Source organism: Scleropages formosus, chromosome 24, assembly GCF_900964775.1.
Source record: "Scleropages formosus chromosome 24, fSclFor1.1, whole genome shotgun sequence".
Classification (NCBI taxonomy): Eukaryota; Metazoa; Chordata; class Actinopteri; order Osteoglossiformes; family Osteoglossidae; genus Scleropages; species Scleropages formosus.
The window spans coordinates 3,373,258-3,389,687 of NC_041829.1; the positions used below are offsets into that span (position 1 = coordinate 3,373,258).

At 45.3% G+C, this 16,430-nt stretch overlaps 1 protein-coding gene across 2 annotated transcripts in view; it reads right to left on the reverse strand.

The window, feature by feature from the left end:
- Positions 1-716: 716 nt before the first annotated feature.
- The window catches only part of ptprr (protein tyrosine phosphatase receptor type R), a 72,020-nt gene continuing 56,306 nt past the window's right edge, over positions 717-16,430 (reverse strand). For both annotated transcript variants that reach the window (XM_018756095.2, XM_018756093.2), the window contains 5 exons: positions 14,288-14,425; positions 13,097-13,207; positions 10,676-10,833; positions 10,166-10,279; positions 717-3,622 (listed from right to left, as the gene is read on the reverse strand). In XM_018756095.2, the coding sequence (XP_018611611.1) occupies positions 3,529-3,622; positions 10,166-10,279; positions 10,676-10,833; positions 13,097-13,207; positions 14,288-14,425 (615 nt within the window). In that variant the 3' untranslated portion in view covers positions 717-3,528. The remainder of the gene's footprint in view (positions 3,623-10,165; positions 10,280-10,675; positions 10,834-13,096; positions 13,208-14,287; positions 14,426-16,430) is intronic.

The following is a 16,430-nucleotide window of genomic DNA, read 5'->3' on the forward strand; positions in this document are numbered from 1 at the left end:
ACCCACATTTACTGCACTGCATACATTTTTTGAGCCCGTTTGGCCGCTTCCTTCCCTCTCCTTTCGATCCGTGGTAGGAAGCCCTCCATACAGGACCAGTTTCTCCTCAGAGGGGTTGCCCAAGATGATGGCATTTACACATGAAACTCACTCAAGTGAGCCCTTTGTCCACATGATCTCCTGCTGGCTGCCACATCCCACCACTTCCAGCCAGTTTCGTGTTAAGAAGCCCTCCGAAGAGGAGCAGATTGTCATGAGTGAACTTGAGAAAGGCATCAGCCTCACTAAGTGACCTGTGTGTTTCAGCGTTTTACCATTCTTCATGTAAACGACACGCTGCATGCTTGGTGTACCTCGTTCTAGTAGCTACCTCCTTCCTTTCAGCCCTGGGTCAATAGTGCTCAGTGCAGGACTGTTAACTCAAAGGAAAGCCCAAGACACACTCTGCCTGCCAAAATGCCAAAAAGACAGGCATTTTGCAGCGTTTCACCACGTTTCATGTCCAGCACACAGGACACAACTGGGCACCCAGTTCCCCTCCATCCTAACAAGTCCTCAGTAGGACCTTCTCAAAATGGAGCCGCCAAGTTACATCCCCCCACCAAACTGTCCTCTTTTTCCATGCACACAGTGCTGTGTGATTGTTTCCTTACCGACCGAGTACATTACTCCATTAAGGAACACATCTTACTCTTTTAAAATGGTTTTTCGCTTTATTGGCAATACAGAATATAAAGTGAACAGCATAGGTAGCAATATAGGGCTAATCTGTTGGAGATTCACATTGTTTTGACTGTTTCAGGAATACAGTACAAATTTTTCCACAAGACAACCATCTGATTCAAGTTAGAGTTCAGACATGTGCAATAACTTATTTGAAAAGCTTTGTAGTATGGCTTATTTCATACAGAATGTTCCTGATGAAATTCAAAAGTTCACCCTTACACACAAATGGTCAAAATAATAATTAATAATGATCTTGCTGAAGTGGAGAACTTGAATCTGACTTTGTAGATGCCAGTCATTTCATTATGATAAGACCCATCAACATCACCCATCAATGATTGATAAATTTGGGTGCGCTACAACAATTGACTCTTTATCTACAGTTACCACAATATGCTTTCAGTGATGGACTTTAGATTTCATCTAAGTTTAAATTTGAGGCATACATATGTACATGTATATTACATACATAAGTAGTTATTGGTGGTATATTAGACTGAACTTTTCACAACATTCATTTTGATTAATAGTTTATAGGAAAAAGAACTGATAGTCTGGCTTTTCTAGCCATAAAGCCCACATAGTGGATAAAAGCTATAAACAGGAAACAATATGCACAGAAATTTGGAATTATAAACATTAATTAATGGTCATTGTGCAGTGCACCTGCTACATAGATCTAATATAAATAGACAAATATATATTTAAAACTTCTGTATCACAAATAATAATAAAAAATTGATACATACAAAAAGTTCCTAAAACGTTACTTGTCAAACAATCTTTTTTCTGTTATCACCTAGGAATGAAACACTTGCAGTATTAGCAGCAAGTTTTTTTATGTGGTTAAAGATATACCATCCACATAATGTATAATAGCACTTTTACATATACATATTTTCCACAGTACATTATATAAAACAGAAGCATATACATATACGCCTCCTGCTCTCACTGCAAAATCCTTTGCATAACACTTAGAGTACCAAAAAACCCACAAAGGAATGACTAATGTTACATATATTGTGCACAGATACACTTCACAAAATACACATCGGGTTGATCAGAAAAACACAACACAACTGCACTTGCAGCCAGCAACAGAGAGAAGGGAGGGAGACAGAGCGGCACCTTGAAAATGTTTGCATGCACCCTTTTTCATCCTTTCCCTTCCCTATCATGCATTGTACACGCTTTTACATAGCTTTAGTTTTTACCCTGCAAACGTTAAACATTTTTATCCAATCATGAAAATATACATGCTAATAACATGCAGTTCCTGTTGCTGATTCAGAATGTTTTCCTTTGACTTATTTAGTATGATGTACTATGGTCTGACAAACCAAAGAAATACTGGAGAGTTTCCTTTTTGTTCTGATGATGCCAAGGCCGTGATGATGACATGGCCAAGGTCAAAAGTTTGGGGAAAAGACTAGTGATCTACATTACAGAGTCAATATAAAAGGATGAGCAAGTATACAAGCCATTTATTTTCAGAACTTTCTTTAGATGCTGTGCAAGAGCATTATCAGCAAATTGACTTTTTAAACGCAGCCACACAGAAAACTAGCTTAAGAAAGGGTAACTGATGCAATAACAATAATAATCGTTTAGGGCAAAAAAAAAAAAAAAAAAAGTAGAATCATTCACTAGTAGTTAAAAGCCAGATTATCTGACACAGCACTGAATCATAATGAGGGCAGCACTGTCTTTAAAAAAGGTACCTAATTTCATCTGCACAATAAAACCATGTCAGCAGTAATATGTTTAATACACCACTAAATGTTTCATTTGAGTCGAGACTATATTGTTTCATGAATTTCAATTTCACGAATGAAATTAAAGCAAAATATTCAGTATGTGCAAAACTGGCTCCTAGTTTTTTTATTAAATGCTTAGGAAATATGTTTGGTGAATTGTACATGAAATTTAAAGTAAAAAAAAAAACTGTTATTTGACCTCCAATTAGAGGGCAACAGAAAGATTTACAATACCAAAATCCTTACATGAATCCTATGGGGGAATGCCACATTAAGACACCACCAGAATCAAACTGTCACAGCAAGCTTGGCATATACAGCAACAGAACTTTTCACCCAGGGTACAAAGTGTGTAACACTCTGGCATATTTATGTACATATATATCGTAAAGATGACAAAAATAGGGCAGCCCTGTTACCTGACCAACGTACTTTTACTCAGATGCTGTAGTTAAATCATTAGTGTATGGAGTACCACCCTTGTTTACATTAAGGTCTAAATAACTTACCATAAATATCAAATACTTCTACTCTGTGGATTTATGGTTGTCATTGGTTATGCCGGACTACCTGCCAGGCAAATGGTTACAGGGTATTGCAGTTAACAGTCTCCTGGACATATTGATGTATTTCAAACGGAATATTTCAAAATGGCAGTTAAGTTTGAATTACAAAATAAGAGTAAAACCACGAACATCAATGAATCATTCTACAGAACTATGGGTACACCTGTCAGAATTATGCCAGCAAAACGACTTCAAGGCAGAGTGCTTACATCGTTGAAGTAAGCCGTGTAAAAGCGTAGGAGAGATTAAATGGTACATTACATTCATTAACAGATGCTCTCTGTCAGTCCCTCTCTTCCTCTTTGACCCCCCACCCCAAAGGTGATCCAGTTCCCCTCAGTGTGTGTGTGCCTTGCAACTTCATCCCGTTTGACTCTGTCCCCTTAAAGCGTGAGGACACACACCATACAACAAGATTACCTGTTGGTTCTTTTAGCAGTAAACCTGGTGTCTGAACAGAACGCTCTGGCCCGTGTTCACTGGCCCACATCAACAGAGAGACGACTCTCGAAGAGACGCAGGGCATGGTGGACAAACTCGTACTGCTCACCAGTCTGGATCATGCCCCCCCTGCACAACCAAAACAAACAAAATGAACAGAATGGTCAGTGTTTGCATGATCCCCTTTGTGATTGTTAAAGAATACCAATCCAGACTTCATAAACTTCCCTGATGGAACCAAACTTATTAGCCTGTGATGGACTTGAACGAATAAATTGAGAAAATTATTAATCCCGAAGGAAACTGCACAAGGCAGCAGCAGTCTTATATGATAAATATTAATTTAAAAAAAAAAGATAACTCTATGATTCCATGTGTGTGGATCCTTCAGCCCCAGTCTTTTCTTGCCCCATGTCCCCAGGGGTAATCCAAGTCATCCTTCCCCCTCTTCTCTCACCCTAACCCCTGTTTAAAAGAAATGGCCTTCTAGACATCCTGTTTGTGCAAAACCGCTTAGTGCCCCCCCACTGCAGCCATAATTGTCATGGCTGGAAGACATCGCTATGAAGGTGGGTCAGAGACGGGGTGACTGAGGCAGGCCAGTTCCTGCCTAATACTTCTGGCTATGGGGATGTGCAACAGAACTCTACTGTTATTCCATGTGATTTTAATCAGAGGATGCTGAAGGAAAATTCTGGGTTCCTGTTTGCTAATGGTAGCATTAAATACCAACCTGGTCCCCTCTGTAAAATTAAAACAAAAAAAAAACAAACAAAACTCGATTTCCAGGCTATTCCTTATGTCCTGCATTGCTAGGTTAGGCTCTGGTTTGCCACAACCCTGCTTGGGACAAACAGTTGTAGACATTGTGTGTGTGTATTTAACTACAGCTTTTCTACAAAGCAACTTACAATTTAGTTACAGTGCCATGAAAAAGTATTTGCCCCTCCCTGATTTTTAAATTTTTTTGCATATTTGTCACGTCACAGTTAAATGATTGAGATCATCAAACAAATTTTAATATTACACAAAGATAACCCGAGTAAATACAAAATGCAGTTTTTAAATGATGATTTCATTTATTAAGGGAAAAAAGCTGTCCAAACCTACCTGGCCCCATGTGAAAAAGTAATTGCCCCCCCCCCGTTAAATTATGTATGAACTGTGATCAACCACATTTTTTGGAAAGCTGAGTTAAATTTCACTTGCCACACCCAGGCCTGATTACTGCCAGACCTGTTGAATCAAGGAATTACTTAAACAGAACCTGTCTGACAAAGTGAAGCACATCTCAAAAAGCAACACATCATGCTGCGATCTAAAGAAATTCAAGAACAGATGAGAAACAAAGTAACTGACATGTATCAGTTTGGAAAGGGTTACAAAGCCATTTCTAAGGCTTTGGGACTCCAGTGAACCACGGTGAGAGCCATTATCCACAAATGGAGAAAACTTGGAACAGTGGTGAACCTTCCCAGGAGTGGCCAGCCTACCAAAATTACTCCAAGAGCGCAACGATGACTCATCCAGGAGCTCATAAAAGAACCCAGAACAACATCTAAGGAACTGCAGGCCTCACTTGCCTCAGTTAAGGTCAGTGTTCATAATTCAACAATAAGAAAGAGACTGGGCAAAAATGGCATCCATGGGAGTTTTCCAAGGTGAAAGCCACTGCTGACCAAAAAGAACACAAAGGCTCGTCTCACATTTGCCAAAAAACATCTTGATTATCCCCAAGACTTTTAGGCAAATATTCTGTGGACTGATGAGACAAAACTTTAACTTTTTGGAAGGTGCGCGTCCCGTTACATCTGGCGTAAAACTAACACAGCATTTCATAAAAAGAACATTAAACCAACAGTCAAACATGGTGGTGGTAGTGTGATGGTCTGGGGCTGCTTTGCAGCTTTAGGACCTGGACGACTTGCCATAATTAATGGAACCATGAATTCTGCGCTCTACCAGAAAATCCTGAAGGGGAATGTCCGGCCATCAGTTTGTGACCTCAAGCTCAAGTGCACTTGGATTATGCAGCAGGACAATGATCCGAAACACACCAGCAAGTCCACCTCTGAATGGCTCAAAAAAAACAAAATTAAGGTTTTGGACTGGCCTAGCCCTCCGCGAACTGCCACCTTAACGTGGTGGAGGGGTTTGAGTGCCTGAATGATCTCAGGAGCTATGTTGCCTGGGGCTATATGCCCCTGGTAGGGTCCCCCATGGCAAACAGGTCCTGGGTGACAGACGAGACAAAGCACGGTTCAAAACAACCCTTATGACTATAAAATCAAGGTTATCGTTTACCCCGCCCGGTATGGGGTCACCGGGGCCCCACCCTGGAGCCAGGTCTGGGGGGGGGCTCGCATGCAAGCGCCTGGTGGCCAGGTCTATGCCCACAGGGCCTGGCCAGGCTTAGCCCGAAGCCAAGACGTGGAGCCACTCTTCGGTGGGCTCACCACCTGCAGGAGAGGCCGTAAGGGGCAGGTGCGTTGTGATTTGGGCAGTGGTCGGGGTCGAGTGCCCAGCCGACCCAAACCTCGGGCGCCAACTCTGGCTTTTGGTACTTGGAATGTCACCTCACTGGCAGGGAAGGAGCCTGAGCTAGTGTAGGAGGTTGAGAGATACCGTCTAGATATAATTGGGCTCATTTCCACTCACAGCTTGGGTTCTGGAACCACTCTTCTCGACCAAGGGTGGACTCTCCACTATTCTGGCGTTGCCCAGGGTGTGAGGCGGCGGGCGGGTGTGGGCTTGTTAATAGCCCCCCAGTTCAGCCGCCATGTGTTGGAGTCTACCCTGGTGAATGAGAGGGTCGTCTCCCTGCGCCTTCAGGTCAGGGAACGGTCTCTCACTGTCGTTTGTGCTTATGCACCTAGCGGCAGTGCAGAGTACCCGGCCTTTTTAGAGTCCTTGGGGCGCGTGCTGGAAAGCGCTCCCACTGGGGACTCTGTCGTTCTACTGGGGGACTTTAACGCCCACGTGGGCAGCGACAGTGACACCTGGAGGGGCGTGATTGGGAGGAACGGTCTCCCTGATCTGAACCCGAGTGGTGAGTTGTTATTGGATTTCTGTGCTAGTCACGGTTTGTCCATAACAAACACCATGTTCATGCATAAGGATGTCCATCAGTGCACTTGGCACCAGGACACCCTAGGTTGGAGGTCGATGATCGACTTTGTAGTCGTTTCTTCTGATCTTCGGCCATATGTCTTGGACACTTGGGTGAAGAGACGGGCTGAGCTGTCAACTGATCACCACCTGGTGGTGAGTTGGATTCGATGGCGGGGGAAAAGCCGGACAGACCTGGCAGGCCCAAACGCATAGTGAGGGTCTCTTGGGAACGTTTCGCGGAAGCCCCTGTCAGAGAGGTCTTCAACTCCCACCTCCGACAGAGCTTCAACCAGGTCCCGAGGGAGACTGGGGACATTGGGTCCGAATGGACTATGTTCCACACCTCCATTGTCGGGGCGGCGGTTTGGAGCTGCGGCCGTAAAGTCTCCGGCGCCTGTCGCGGCGGCAATCCCCGAACATGGTGGTAGACACCGGAGGTAAGGGATGCCGTCAAGCTGAAGAAGGAGTTCTATTGGGCCTGGCTGGCTCATGGGACTCCTGAAGCAGCTGACGGGTACCGGCGGGCCAGACGGAATACGGTTCTGGCAGTCGCCGCGGCAAAAACTTGGGCCTGGGAGGAGTTTGGTGAGGCCATGGAGGTCGGTCTCAAAGAGATTCTGGCAAACCGTCCGGCGACTCAGAAGGGGGAAGCAGTGTTCCGCCAACACTGTCTACAGTGGAAGTGGTGCGCTGCTGACCTCAACTGAGGATGTCCTCGGTCGGTGGAAGGAGGACTTTGAGGATCTCCTCAATCCCTCCGACACGCCTTCCGTAGAGGAAGCTGAGGCTGGGGACTCGGAGGGGGACTCATCCATTACCCTGGCTGAAGTTGCTGAGGTAGTCAAAAAACTCCTCGGTGGCAAGGCTCCGAGGGTGGATGAGATCCGCCCTGAGTTTCTCAAGTCTCCGGATGTTGTGGGGCTGTCTTGGCTGACACGCCTTTGCAGCATTGCGTGGAGCTCGGGAACGGTGCCTCTGGACTGGCAGACCGGGGTGGTGGTCCCTCTTTTTAAGAAGGGGGACCGGAGATTATGTTCCAACTATACGGGGATCACACTCCTTAGCCTCCCTGGGAAAGTCTATGCCGGGGTACTGGAGAGGAGAATTCAACCGATAGTCGAACCTCGGATTCAGGAGAAGCAATGCAGTTTTCGCCCTGGCCGTGGAACACTGGACCAGCTCTATACCCTCACTAGGGTGTTGGAGGGTTCATGGGAGTTTGCCCAACCAGTCCATATGTGTTTTGTGGACCTGGAGTAGGCATTCTACCGTGTCCCTCGTGGCATCCTGTGGGGGGTACTTTGGGATTATGGGGTTCAGGGCTCGCTGCTACGGGCTGTTCGTTCCCTGTATGACCAGAGCAGGAGCTTGGTTCGCATTGCCAGCAGTAAGTCAGACCTGTTCCCGGTGCATGTTGGACTCCGCCAGGGCTGCCCTTTGTCACCGATTCTGTTCATTATCTTCATGGACAGAATTTCTAGGCGCAGCCAGGGAACGGAGGGTATCTGTTTTGGTGGCCGCAGGATCTCGTCTTTGCTTTTTGCAGATGATGTGGTCCTGTTGGCTTCATCGAATCAAGACTTACAGCGTGCACTGGAGAGGTTTGCAGCCGAGTGCGAAGCGGAGGGGATGAGAATCAGCACCTCCAAATCCGAGACCATGGTCCTCAGTCGGAAAAAGGTGGATTGCCCCCTCCGGGTTAGGGGGGAGCTCCTCCCTCAAGTGGAGGAGTTTAAGTATCTCGGGGTCTTGTTCACGAGTGAGGGAAAAATGGAGTGGCAGGTTGACAGACAGATCGGTGTGGCGTCCGCAGTAATGCGGTCATTGTACCGGTTTGTTGTGGTGAAGAAGGAACTGAGTCGTAAGGCGAAGCTCTCAATTTACCGGTCGATCTACGTTCCTACCCTCACCTATGGTCATGAACTCTGGATCATGACCGAAAGAATGTGATCGCGGATACAAGCGGCAGAAATGAGTTTCCTCCGCAGAGTGGCTGGGCGCACCCTCAGGGATAGGGTGAGGAGCTCAGCCACCCGGGAGGAGCTTGGAGTAGAGCCGCTGCTCCTCCGCATCGAGAGGACCAAGTTGAGGTGGCTCGGGCATCTGTTCTGGATGCCTCCTGGACGCCTCTCTGGAGAGGTGTTCCGGGCATGTCCCACTGGGAGGAGGCCTCGGGGCAGACCCAGGACACGTTGGAGAGACTATGTCTCCCAGCTGGCCTGGGAACACCTTGGGGTTTCCCCAGAGGAGCTGGAGGAGGTGCGTGGGGAGAGAGAAGTCTGGGGGGCTCTGCTTGGACTACTGCCTCCACGACCCGGTCCCGGATAAGCGGAGGAAGATGGATGGATGGATGGAGTGGCCTAGTCAAAGTCCGGATTTAAATCCGATTGAGATGCTGTGGCATGACCTGAAACAGGCCATTCATGCTCGAAAACCCTCCAATGTGGCTGAATTAAACAATTCTGCAAAGAAGAGTGGGACAGAATTCCTCCACAGCGATGTGAAAGACTCATTGCCAGTTATCGCAAACGCTTGATTGCAATTGTTGCCTCCAAGGGTGGCACAACCAGTTATCAGGTTTGGGGGGCAATTACTTTTTCACATAGGGCCAGGTAGGTTTGGACAACTTTTTTCCCTTAATAAATGAAATCGTCATTTAAAAACTGCATTTTGTATTTACTTGGGTTATCTTTGTGTAATATTAAAATTTGTTTGATGATCTCAATCATTTAACTGTGACAAATGCAAAAAAAAAAAAAAAAAATCAGGAAGGGGCAAATACTTTTTCACAGCACTGTACCTACCACTATTTACATGACTGGGCTATTTTACCAGAATAATTTAGGGTAAGTACGTTGCTCAGGGGTACTACAGCTAGAGATGGGATTCAAACCTACAACCTTAAGGGCCAAAGGCAGCAGCTCTAACCCCTACACTACCACCTACCCCAGCTACTTATACATTCCCACTGTCCTTAATTTCATCCTTAATTGTCCTTAATTTGTGTTCATAAAACAGGCTGTTTCAGTGCTTGGTAGTGCAGTGGCTCGTATTTATACAGTATTTAAAAAATTCCACTGCTAAAAACAAGAAGGCACCATGTACAACATAATGGTGTTTAAAACAAAAACAAAAAAGACAAATGTACCATACAGTGAACAACACTGTGTGGAAGAAATGATAAATTCAGTATAAAGTCAGTATAATATAGTATGAGAAAAGGGGTGCGGTGGCGCAGTGGGTTGGACTGGGTCCTACTCTCCAGTGGGTCTAGGGTTCAAGTACCGCTTGGGGTGCCTTGCGGCGGACTGGCGTCCCGTCCTGGGTGTGTCCCCTCCCCCTTCTGCCTTACGCCCTGTGTTGCCGGGTAAGCTCCGGTTCCCCGTGACCCCGTATGGGACAAGCGGTTCCGAAAGTGTGTGTGTGTGTGTGTGTGTGTGTGTGTGTAATACAGTATGGTGTTGCTGTAAGACCCAATATGGGCAGTGTGCCTTCCCAAAATGGAGTGGTTCACAGCTTGGACCCTGTGTGTGAACGGCAGCACAAGTTGGGATACTACACCTGTCTGCTCTAAGCTGACACACGATGGCCAGCACATCCACGACTCCCTCCTCCTGCAGCTGGCGACATCCTATTGTCGTGGCAATGAAGCACCCGGTTCGACCGATCCCAGCGCTGCAAAGAAGTGAAATGGAAAATGCAAAATGGGCTTTAACACTGAAACACACAAGGATGAGCCTTAAAAAAGTTGACAAAAGTGAATGCTTACAAATATCCATTATGATGTTTTTCTGCCTGGTTCATATTCAGGTCACTTTACAAGGCTACTAAACATAGCCAAAATAAATCACATTTTCAATGAAATTCATTTCAAGCCTGTTTAGAAATTTAGTGAAAATTCTGGAATCTTTAATGTAAACTGTGGTGTGCAAAATTGGTCACCCAGAGTTACAGGGAAAACAGAGGGAAGAATGGCAGAGTTAATAGTGCACATGTAGGGTACCGTACTATATACTGTGAGCCTTTTAATGTTACATGAGTACATGCTGAGAGAATATGCTGCTCTCCTACCTGCAGTGGACAATGATGGGCCCTCTGCCACCTGGGGACTGCCTGTCCTGCTCCACCTCTGCCATGAGCTGCAGCAATGGCTGGGCACTGTCGGGGGTCTTGTGGTCCGGCCACGACGTGTACCAGTAGTGCTTCACACTGCGACTTTGGCCACCTTGCTGCCAGGAACACGAACACGTTGCTTGTATTCTCAACCCCCAGTGTGATGAACACACTGCGTATTGGCGTCTACATGCACATGGCCAAGGACAACTCACACTGTCTGAGTACATCAAACCTAACAAATATATTTCAGTCTTAACAGCCTGACCTTTCCTACAACTCACCCCCGCCCCCAGACAATCTTTGCCTTACCAATCAGTTTAAGTCTCACGTATAAGACTGTAGTGATTGAGAATAGCGACAATGTTTGTTATTTGAATAATCATTATTATTACTGCAGTGGGGCCAAATGTATTGTGTGGCAGTATTAAAAATCTAAAGCAAGAAAGAAAACATCTCTCATCAATGATTAATAGACAAGGGTGAAAGAAAGTGAAATGTGTTTTTCATCATTAACACATGTATGTTCTTGTGTATCAGTGTTTGCTATTTTTATATTTTGGCTGAAATGAAGGCAAATTTTTGGGTGTGGGAATTTCCCATTGTAAATTAACCAAAAATTGTAACTTTTGCCTTACAGACGGAATGCACAGGTATAAAAATGGATGAGCATTGTGCTCCAGGTATTCATCGGTATACAAACAGATGAGTATTATTTACCTTGAGTGCTTAGCAAACACACAAACACACTGGCTGAAACTACTTGTCTTGAGCGGGAGACACAGCGAGCCAGAGCCTAACCCAGCAACACAGGGCACGAGGCTGCAGGGGACACACCCCGGACTGGACGCCAGTCCATCGCAAGGCACCCCAAGCAGGACTCGAATCCCAGACCCACCGGAGAGCAGGCCCTGGCCAAACCCACTGCACCCCCGCACTCCCTTAGCAAACCTAAAGCTATTAATAATTCATTCATTTATACAACTGGCTACTGAGCAATTATGGATACTTGACTGTAGCGCAGGAAAGTACTCCTCTGGAACTTGAAGCAAGAACTACTTCATTACATGTTCAGACACAGTCGTTATGCCACCTGCCACCGTACCACTAAGGTATTGATGGAAATCCTTGCTCTTTATGCTACAGCATGCAAACACTTAACTACATGAGGGAAACAAAGGAAACATTCAAAGAGTGTAAAAATCAAATCAAAATCAAATTTGTCAGTGCAGATGCTTCATTTTGTTCAAGCCATATGCTGGAGCTCTGTAAAAAGTTTTCGAGATGAGTTGGAATGTTACAGGGCCAGCAAGTGGTGTAGTGGTTACAGCTGCTTCCTTGTACTCTGAAGTCCCCTGGTGTCCCCTGGTTTTTGAATGAGAACCAGTGTTTCTCAGGTGGCACAATAGGTGTGTAATGACCAATTCTATATGTTACTTCAGAGGAAATCGTATGTGTAGTAGAAACACACAAGTAGTGCAGGTCCACACAACCCTACAGAGATTCCTATACTTTCAAGCAACACTCACTGTAAATAAACTATAAGTTATCCTGGACCAGGGCATCAGCTAAAGGATAAACAAAGGACACTAATACTAATGATAATAGCAATAAACAGCCACAGTAGGATCTTACTAGAAACAAGCAACTGTACAACTCAGCATTAACTCCCCCTTCTGGGTTTCACACAAGTCATACTGGGAATGTTTGTGCACATCAATAATTTTCATCAGTCAGATCTGCAATACATTCATCCCCCTTTATATGGATACTTTCAGTTATCCAGACTTGTATAATTTGTACTGTTCATCCTGCTATACTGACTCACTCCTTGGATTATATCTTGAAAGGCCTCTGACAATATAAAGAACCCGACCTGCTGCTGAAATCAACGAGACCCAGTGGATAAACACCGAAAAAGCTGAGATGAATACAGTCGTATTTGATGGCATAAACCTGAGTTGACTAATTTTCAACATTTTTGTCAAATGCTAACAGAAAGAAACATGAACTGCAGCTTTTATCAACAATAAACTTTGAAATGAGGTATCAATACTTCTTTGGCCCTTCTTCACCCTTTCAGATTGATGCCACATGTTGAGCACAGCCTTTTCTCACTTTGCTCACAATCAGGATTATTTCCAGGATGATGTGTACCGATAGACCTCTCCAGTGACATCAAAACTTTCTAAGAGTCTACCTGAAATGTTCTGGGGTCAAAATTCAACCAAAAAAGTAAGCGCGTTCTTCATTCAACTTTTACCAAAAGCAACAATTGATCAAATTACATCCACTGGGTCTCACTGATATTCATAGCAGGCTCAGAAATGAGAGACTCGGGGGTGAGATTTACTACAGGTGAGGTACAGGTCAACTTACCTGCAACATGAGGTGCCGGACGGTATAGTGGTCACACTCCCTGACGCTGTCCACCAGGACCTCCACCTTGCCATAGATGCCGCGCTTCTCTGGCCAGTAGAGGACGCATTTCTGCAGTTGCAGGAAACGAGAGTGCAGAGTCAGATGTCCTGCGGCTTGAGGTTGTGCCTCCCAGATAACGCGACTTCCTGATCACATGACATTTGACAAATCACACCAACATACAAGGAAACTATATCGCCCAGTTAGTGACCCCTTCAGAATGTTGAAAGCATCTTCCTCCTCCAAGCTACTGACAGTCTCACGGTCAAACACTCAGACTCTAACACTCTTCATTACAACCTCCTTTCACACCAGACTTACCCAGTGAAATCAATGGCTGTTCCTGTTTGTTTTACCATATGACACGCTCATTTACCGATGTACTGAAGGAACAGCAAAGTGGAGGAATTTCAGCAGAAACCTTATTTCTCCTGCTTCCCTATAGAGCAGCAGCTCCATTCTACTGTACTGTACCGTGTTTCAGTTCCCTCGTTCTTCCCTACAGCACCCTTAAAATGTGGGGTGAGGCAGCTCTTGCGTAACTGCCTGTCGTTATCAAATGCTCCCATCAAGGGTCTCTGGCTGTACAGGCTCCGCCTTGGCTGCCCGCTGGGCCTTCCCCTATTGTTCTCATGCTGGGCGACGCCGATGGGGTCGCACCTCGGTCCCCGAGCCCAAAAGGCCCGAGATAAGCGCTGCAGGGCGGTGGTCTTGGTACGTGCCCAACGGGCCCCCTCCAGCAAGGCCCCAGCCACTTAGGGACAGTCTATTGTCAGCTATTTTTGTCCTTGCTGATGCACTGCCAGAGCTTGGAGTAAACAGGTCCAATAAGGATGCTTTGCACTTGCCAGTAGGTCCACATAATCGTCTCGAACGCCATTGAAAAGCATACCGATCCAAGACATTCCACTCAAGGTGAAGGGAAATGCTCACTTTTCCCATGTCCTGGGCTAAGGCAGGGCAAGTTAACAGTTTCATAAATGCCATTTAAGGCAGCCGAACATTCTTGTGCAAGACCAAATAAAATCGACAAGAATTAGAATTGAAAATGAGAGACGCCTGCCTGGCGAAGCTGATGGAACCAGGCTGAATTAGGCTGAAATACACTGAGTGTAAAAGGTAAGTTCCCAGGTAAGGAGCAGGCTTCACCTCGTTCTTTTCCTTCAGTTTGGTGATCATGACGATAACAGGACAGTCCTCCTGCCAGGCCATCTGCCAGAAGTCATTGACCGTGTTGATCATGGGACCCTGCGTGGCGATGTAGGTCTTCTCATCGCCCAGGTAACCCTGCCAAGCGACACAGAAAAACCACGGGTACCACCCTCTGTGAGACCTTTTCTAATGTCTAATGTGGGAGATCATTGTACTGATCATGTAATTTTTTTTTTTTAATGTTAGCTGCATGACATACAAAACCAACTTTTTTTTTTTCCTATTTATCTTATTGGTCAATGTCTTATTTACAGAGACAAATTTACAATCTTTCTCTGTAAAACTCCCTGGAAAAAAGACTAATGCCAAAAAAGAAGTGGTACGCAAGAACTGCAACAATACATTTGAAACTAAAGTATTTTTAAACACATCTTAATGCACTGATTACACAGGCAGATTACGCATAACTATCATACACTGCATTTGTACATCTTCCAATGCAATATAGCAGATGCCATGCGCATTCTATTAGAAATGAGACTAACATGAATGTCAAATCCTTAATGATGTATAAACAGGAATGTCTCAGGCCAGAGGAAGTGAGCAGAAGAAAATGTTCTTGGCACAGGACCCCCACTGCCCTCCACAAACACTCATGTCGCTGTGAACTCTGGAGAGTTTTCTTTGTGGAGGTCAGATGTGTGTAGAATGAGAAGGGCGATGTGACCTGGCCCTGGGTCTCTGTGGTCAGAAGAGCCCTTTCCTCAATGCTTACCATAACACAAGTGTTTTATGCATGGAATGTGAATCAGAGGCACATATTTCCCAGGTCAGGATAAACTTCTTATTGATAGGCTCCATTTTTTCATGCAAGTTATATCTCACTCATAACAAATTCAGGCCCAAGGAGATCCTATGAGACATTTTTCAAGCATTTTCAGCTCAAACAACTTAAATAATAGAATGATGGGAAGTGCTTAAATGTTGACTCAGTTTTAGAGACAGTACAACCCTAGTTCCAAAAAAGGTGGGACACTATGGAAAATGCAAACAGAAAGGAGTGATTTGTAAATGTACTCTGACTTGTATTCAAATAATAAAAGTATAAAGACAAGGTATTTTCATGTTGTTCACGTAACAAACTGCACTGTTTTTTGAAGATATACGTTTATTCTGAAACTGAAGCCAGCAACACGTTCCAAAAAGTTGGGGCAGCTGAGCGTTTACCACAATGTAACATTACCATGTCTTTTAGTAACACTTATTAAGCGTCCCCAACTTTTTTTGGAATTCGGGTTGTAATCATCAGTGTTGGAAGAATAAGAAAAATGTAGATGGTCATTCAGTCAGTTGAGATAAGGAAACAGTTCTCATTAGCTACTGTATATGGTTGTTATGTTATACATGCTGAGTTCACTGCCTAATTCAAGACCGAAATCTCATTACTTCAACAGACATTATTAGTAACCATTATTAGTTACCACCTTCATCCAAGGTAAATTACAGTGTTAGGTTTGTCTAACTGGGGAGTGCGGTGGAATAGCGGGCTTGGCCGGGTCCTGCTATCTGGTGGGTCTGGAGTTCAAGTCCTGCTTGGGGTGCCTTGTGATGGACTCGCATCTCGTCCTGAGTGTGTCCCCTCCCCCTCCAGTATTACACCCTGTGTTGTGGGGTTAGGCTCCGGCTCGTCACGACCCCGCTCGGGACAAGCGGCTTGAGCCTGTGTGTGTGGTTTGTCTAACTTACTTAAATTACCCATTGTCACGTCCACACCAGCACGGCAAGCAGCAGCACCTGGTGGGAATCGGAGCGCTTGGCTTAAAAAGACACTCCTCAGCACCTTCTCAGTTGCGGAATCTCATTGAGACAACCATCCCCTCTTTGCCTATGTCCTGTTTGCCTTTGTCCGTATCTCGGTCCCTGGCTTCTGACCATCTGCCTCACCCCCTGACGTTGACTATGGATCTTCGCTCCCACTGTGACCGCCGATCGACCAACTCTTCGCCCGTCCCTGACAACAAGAACTTGCCTGATCCCTTAGTTCCAGATGAACAATCCTGCACTTGGGTCCAGCCTTCCCCGTGTCCTCTGATCCGCGTGACACCCATTGTTACTGACTACAGGCATTCCCTGAATTACG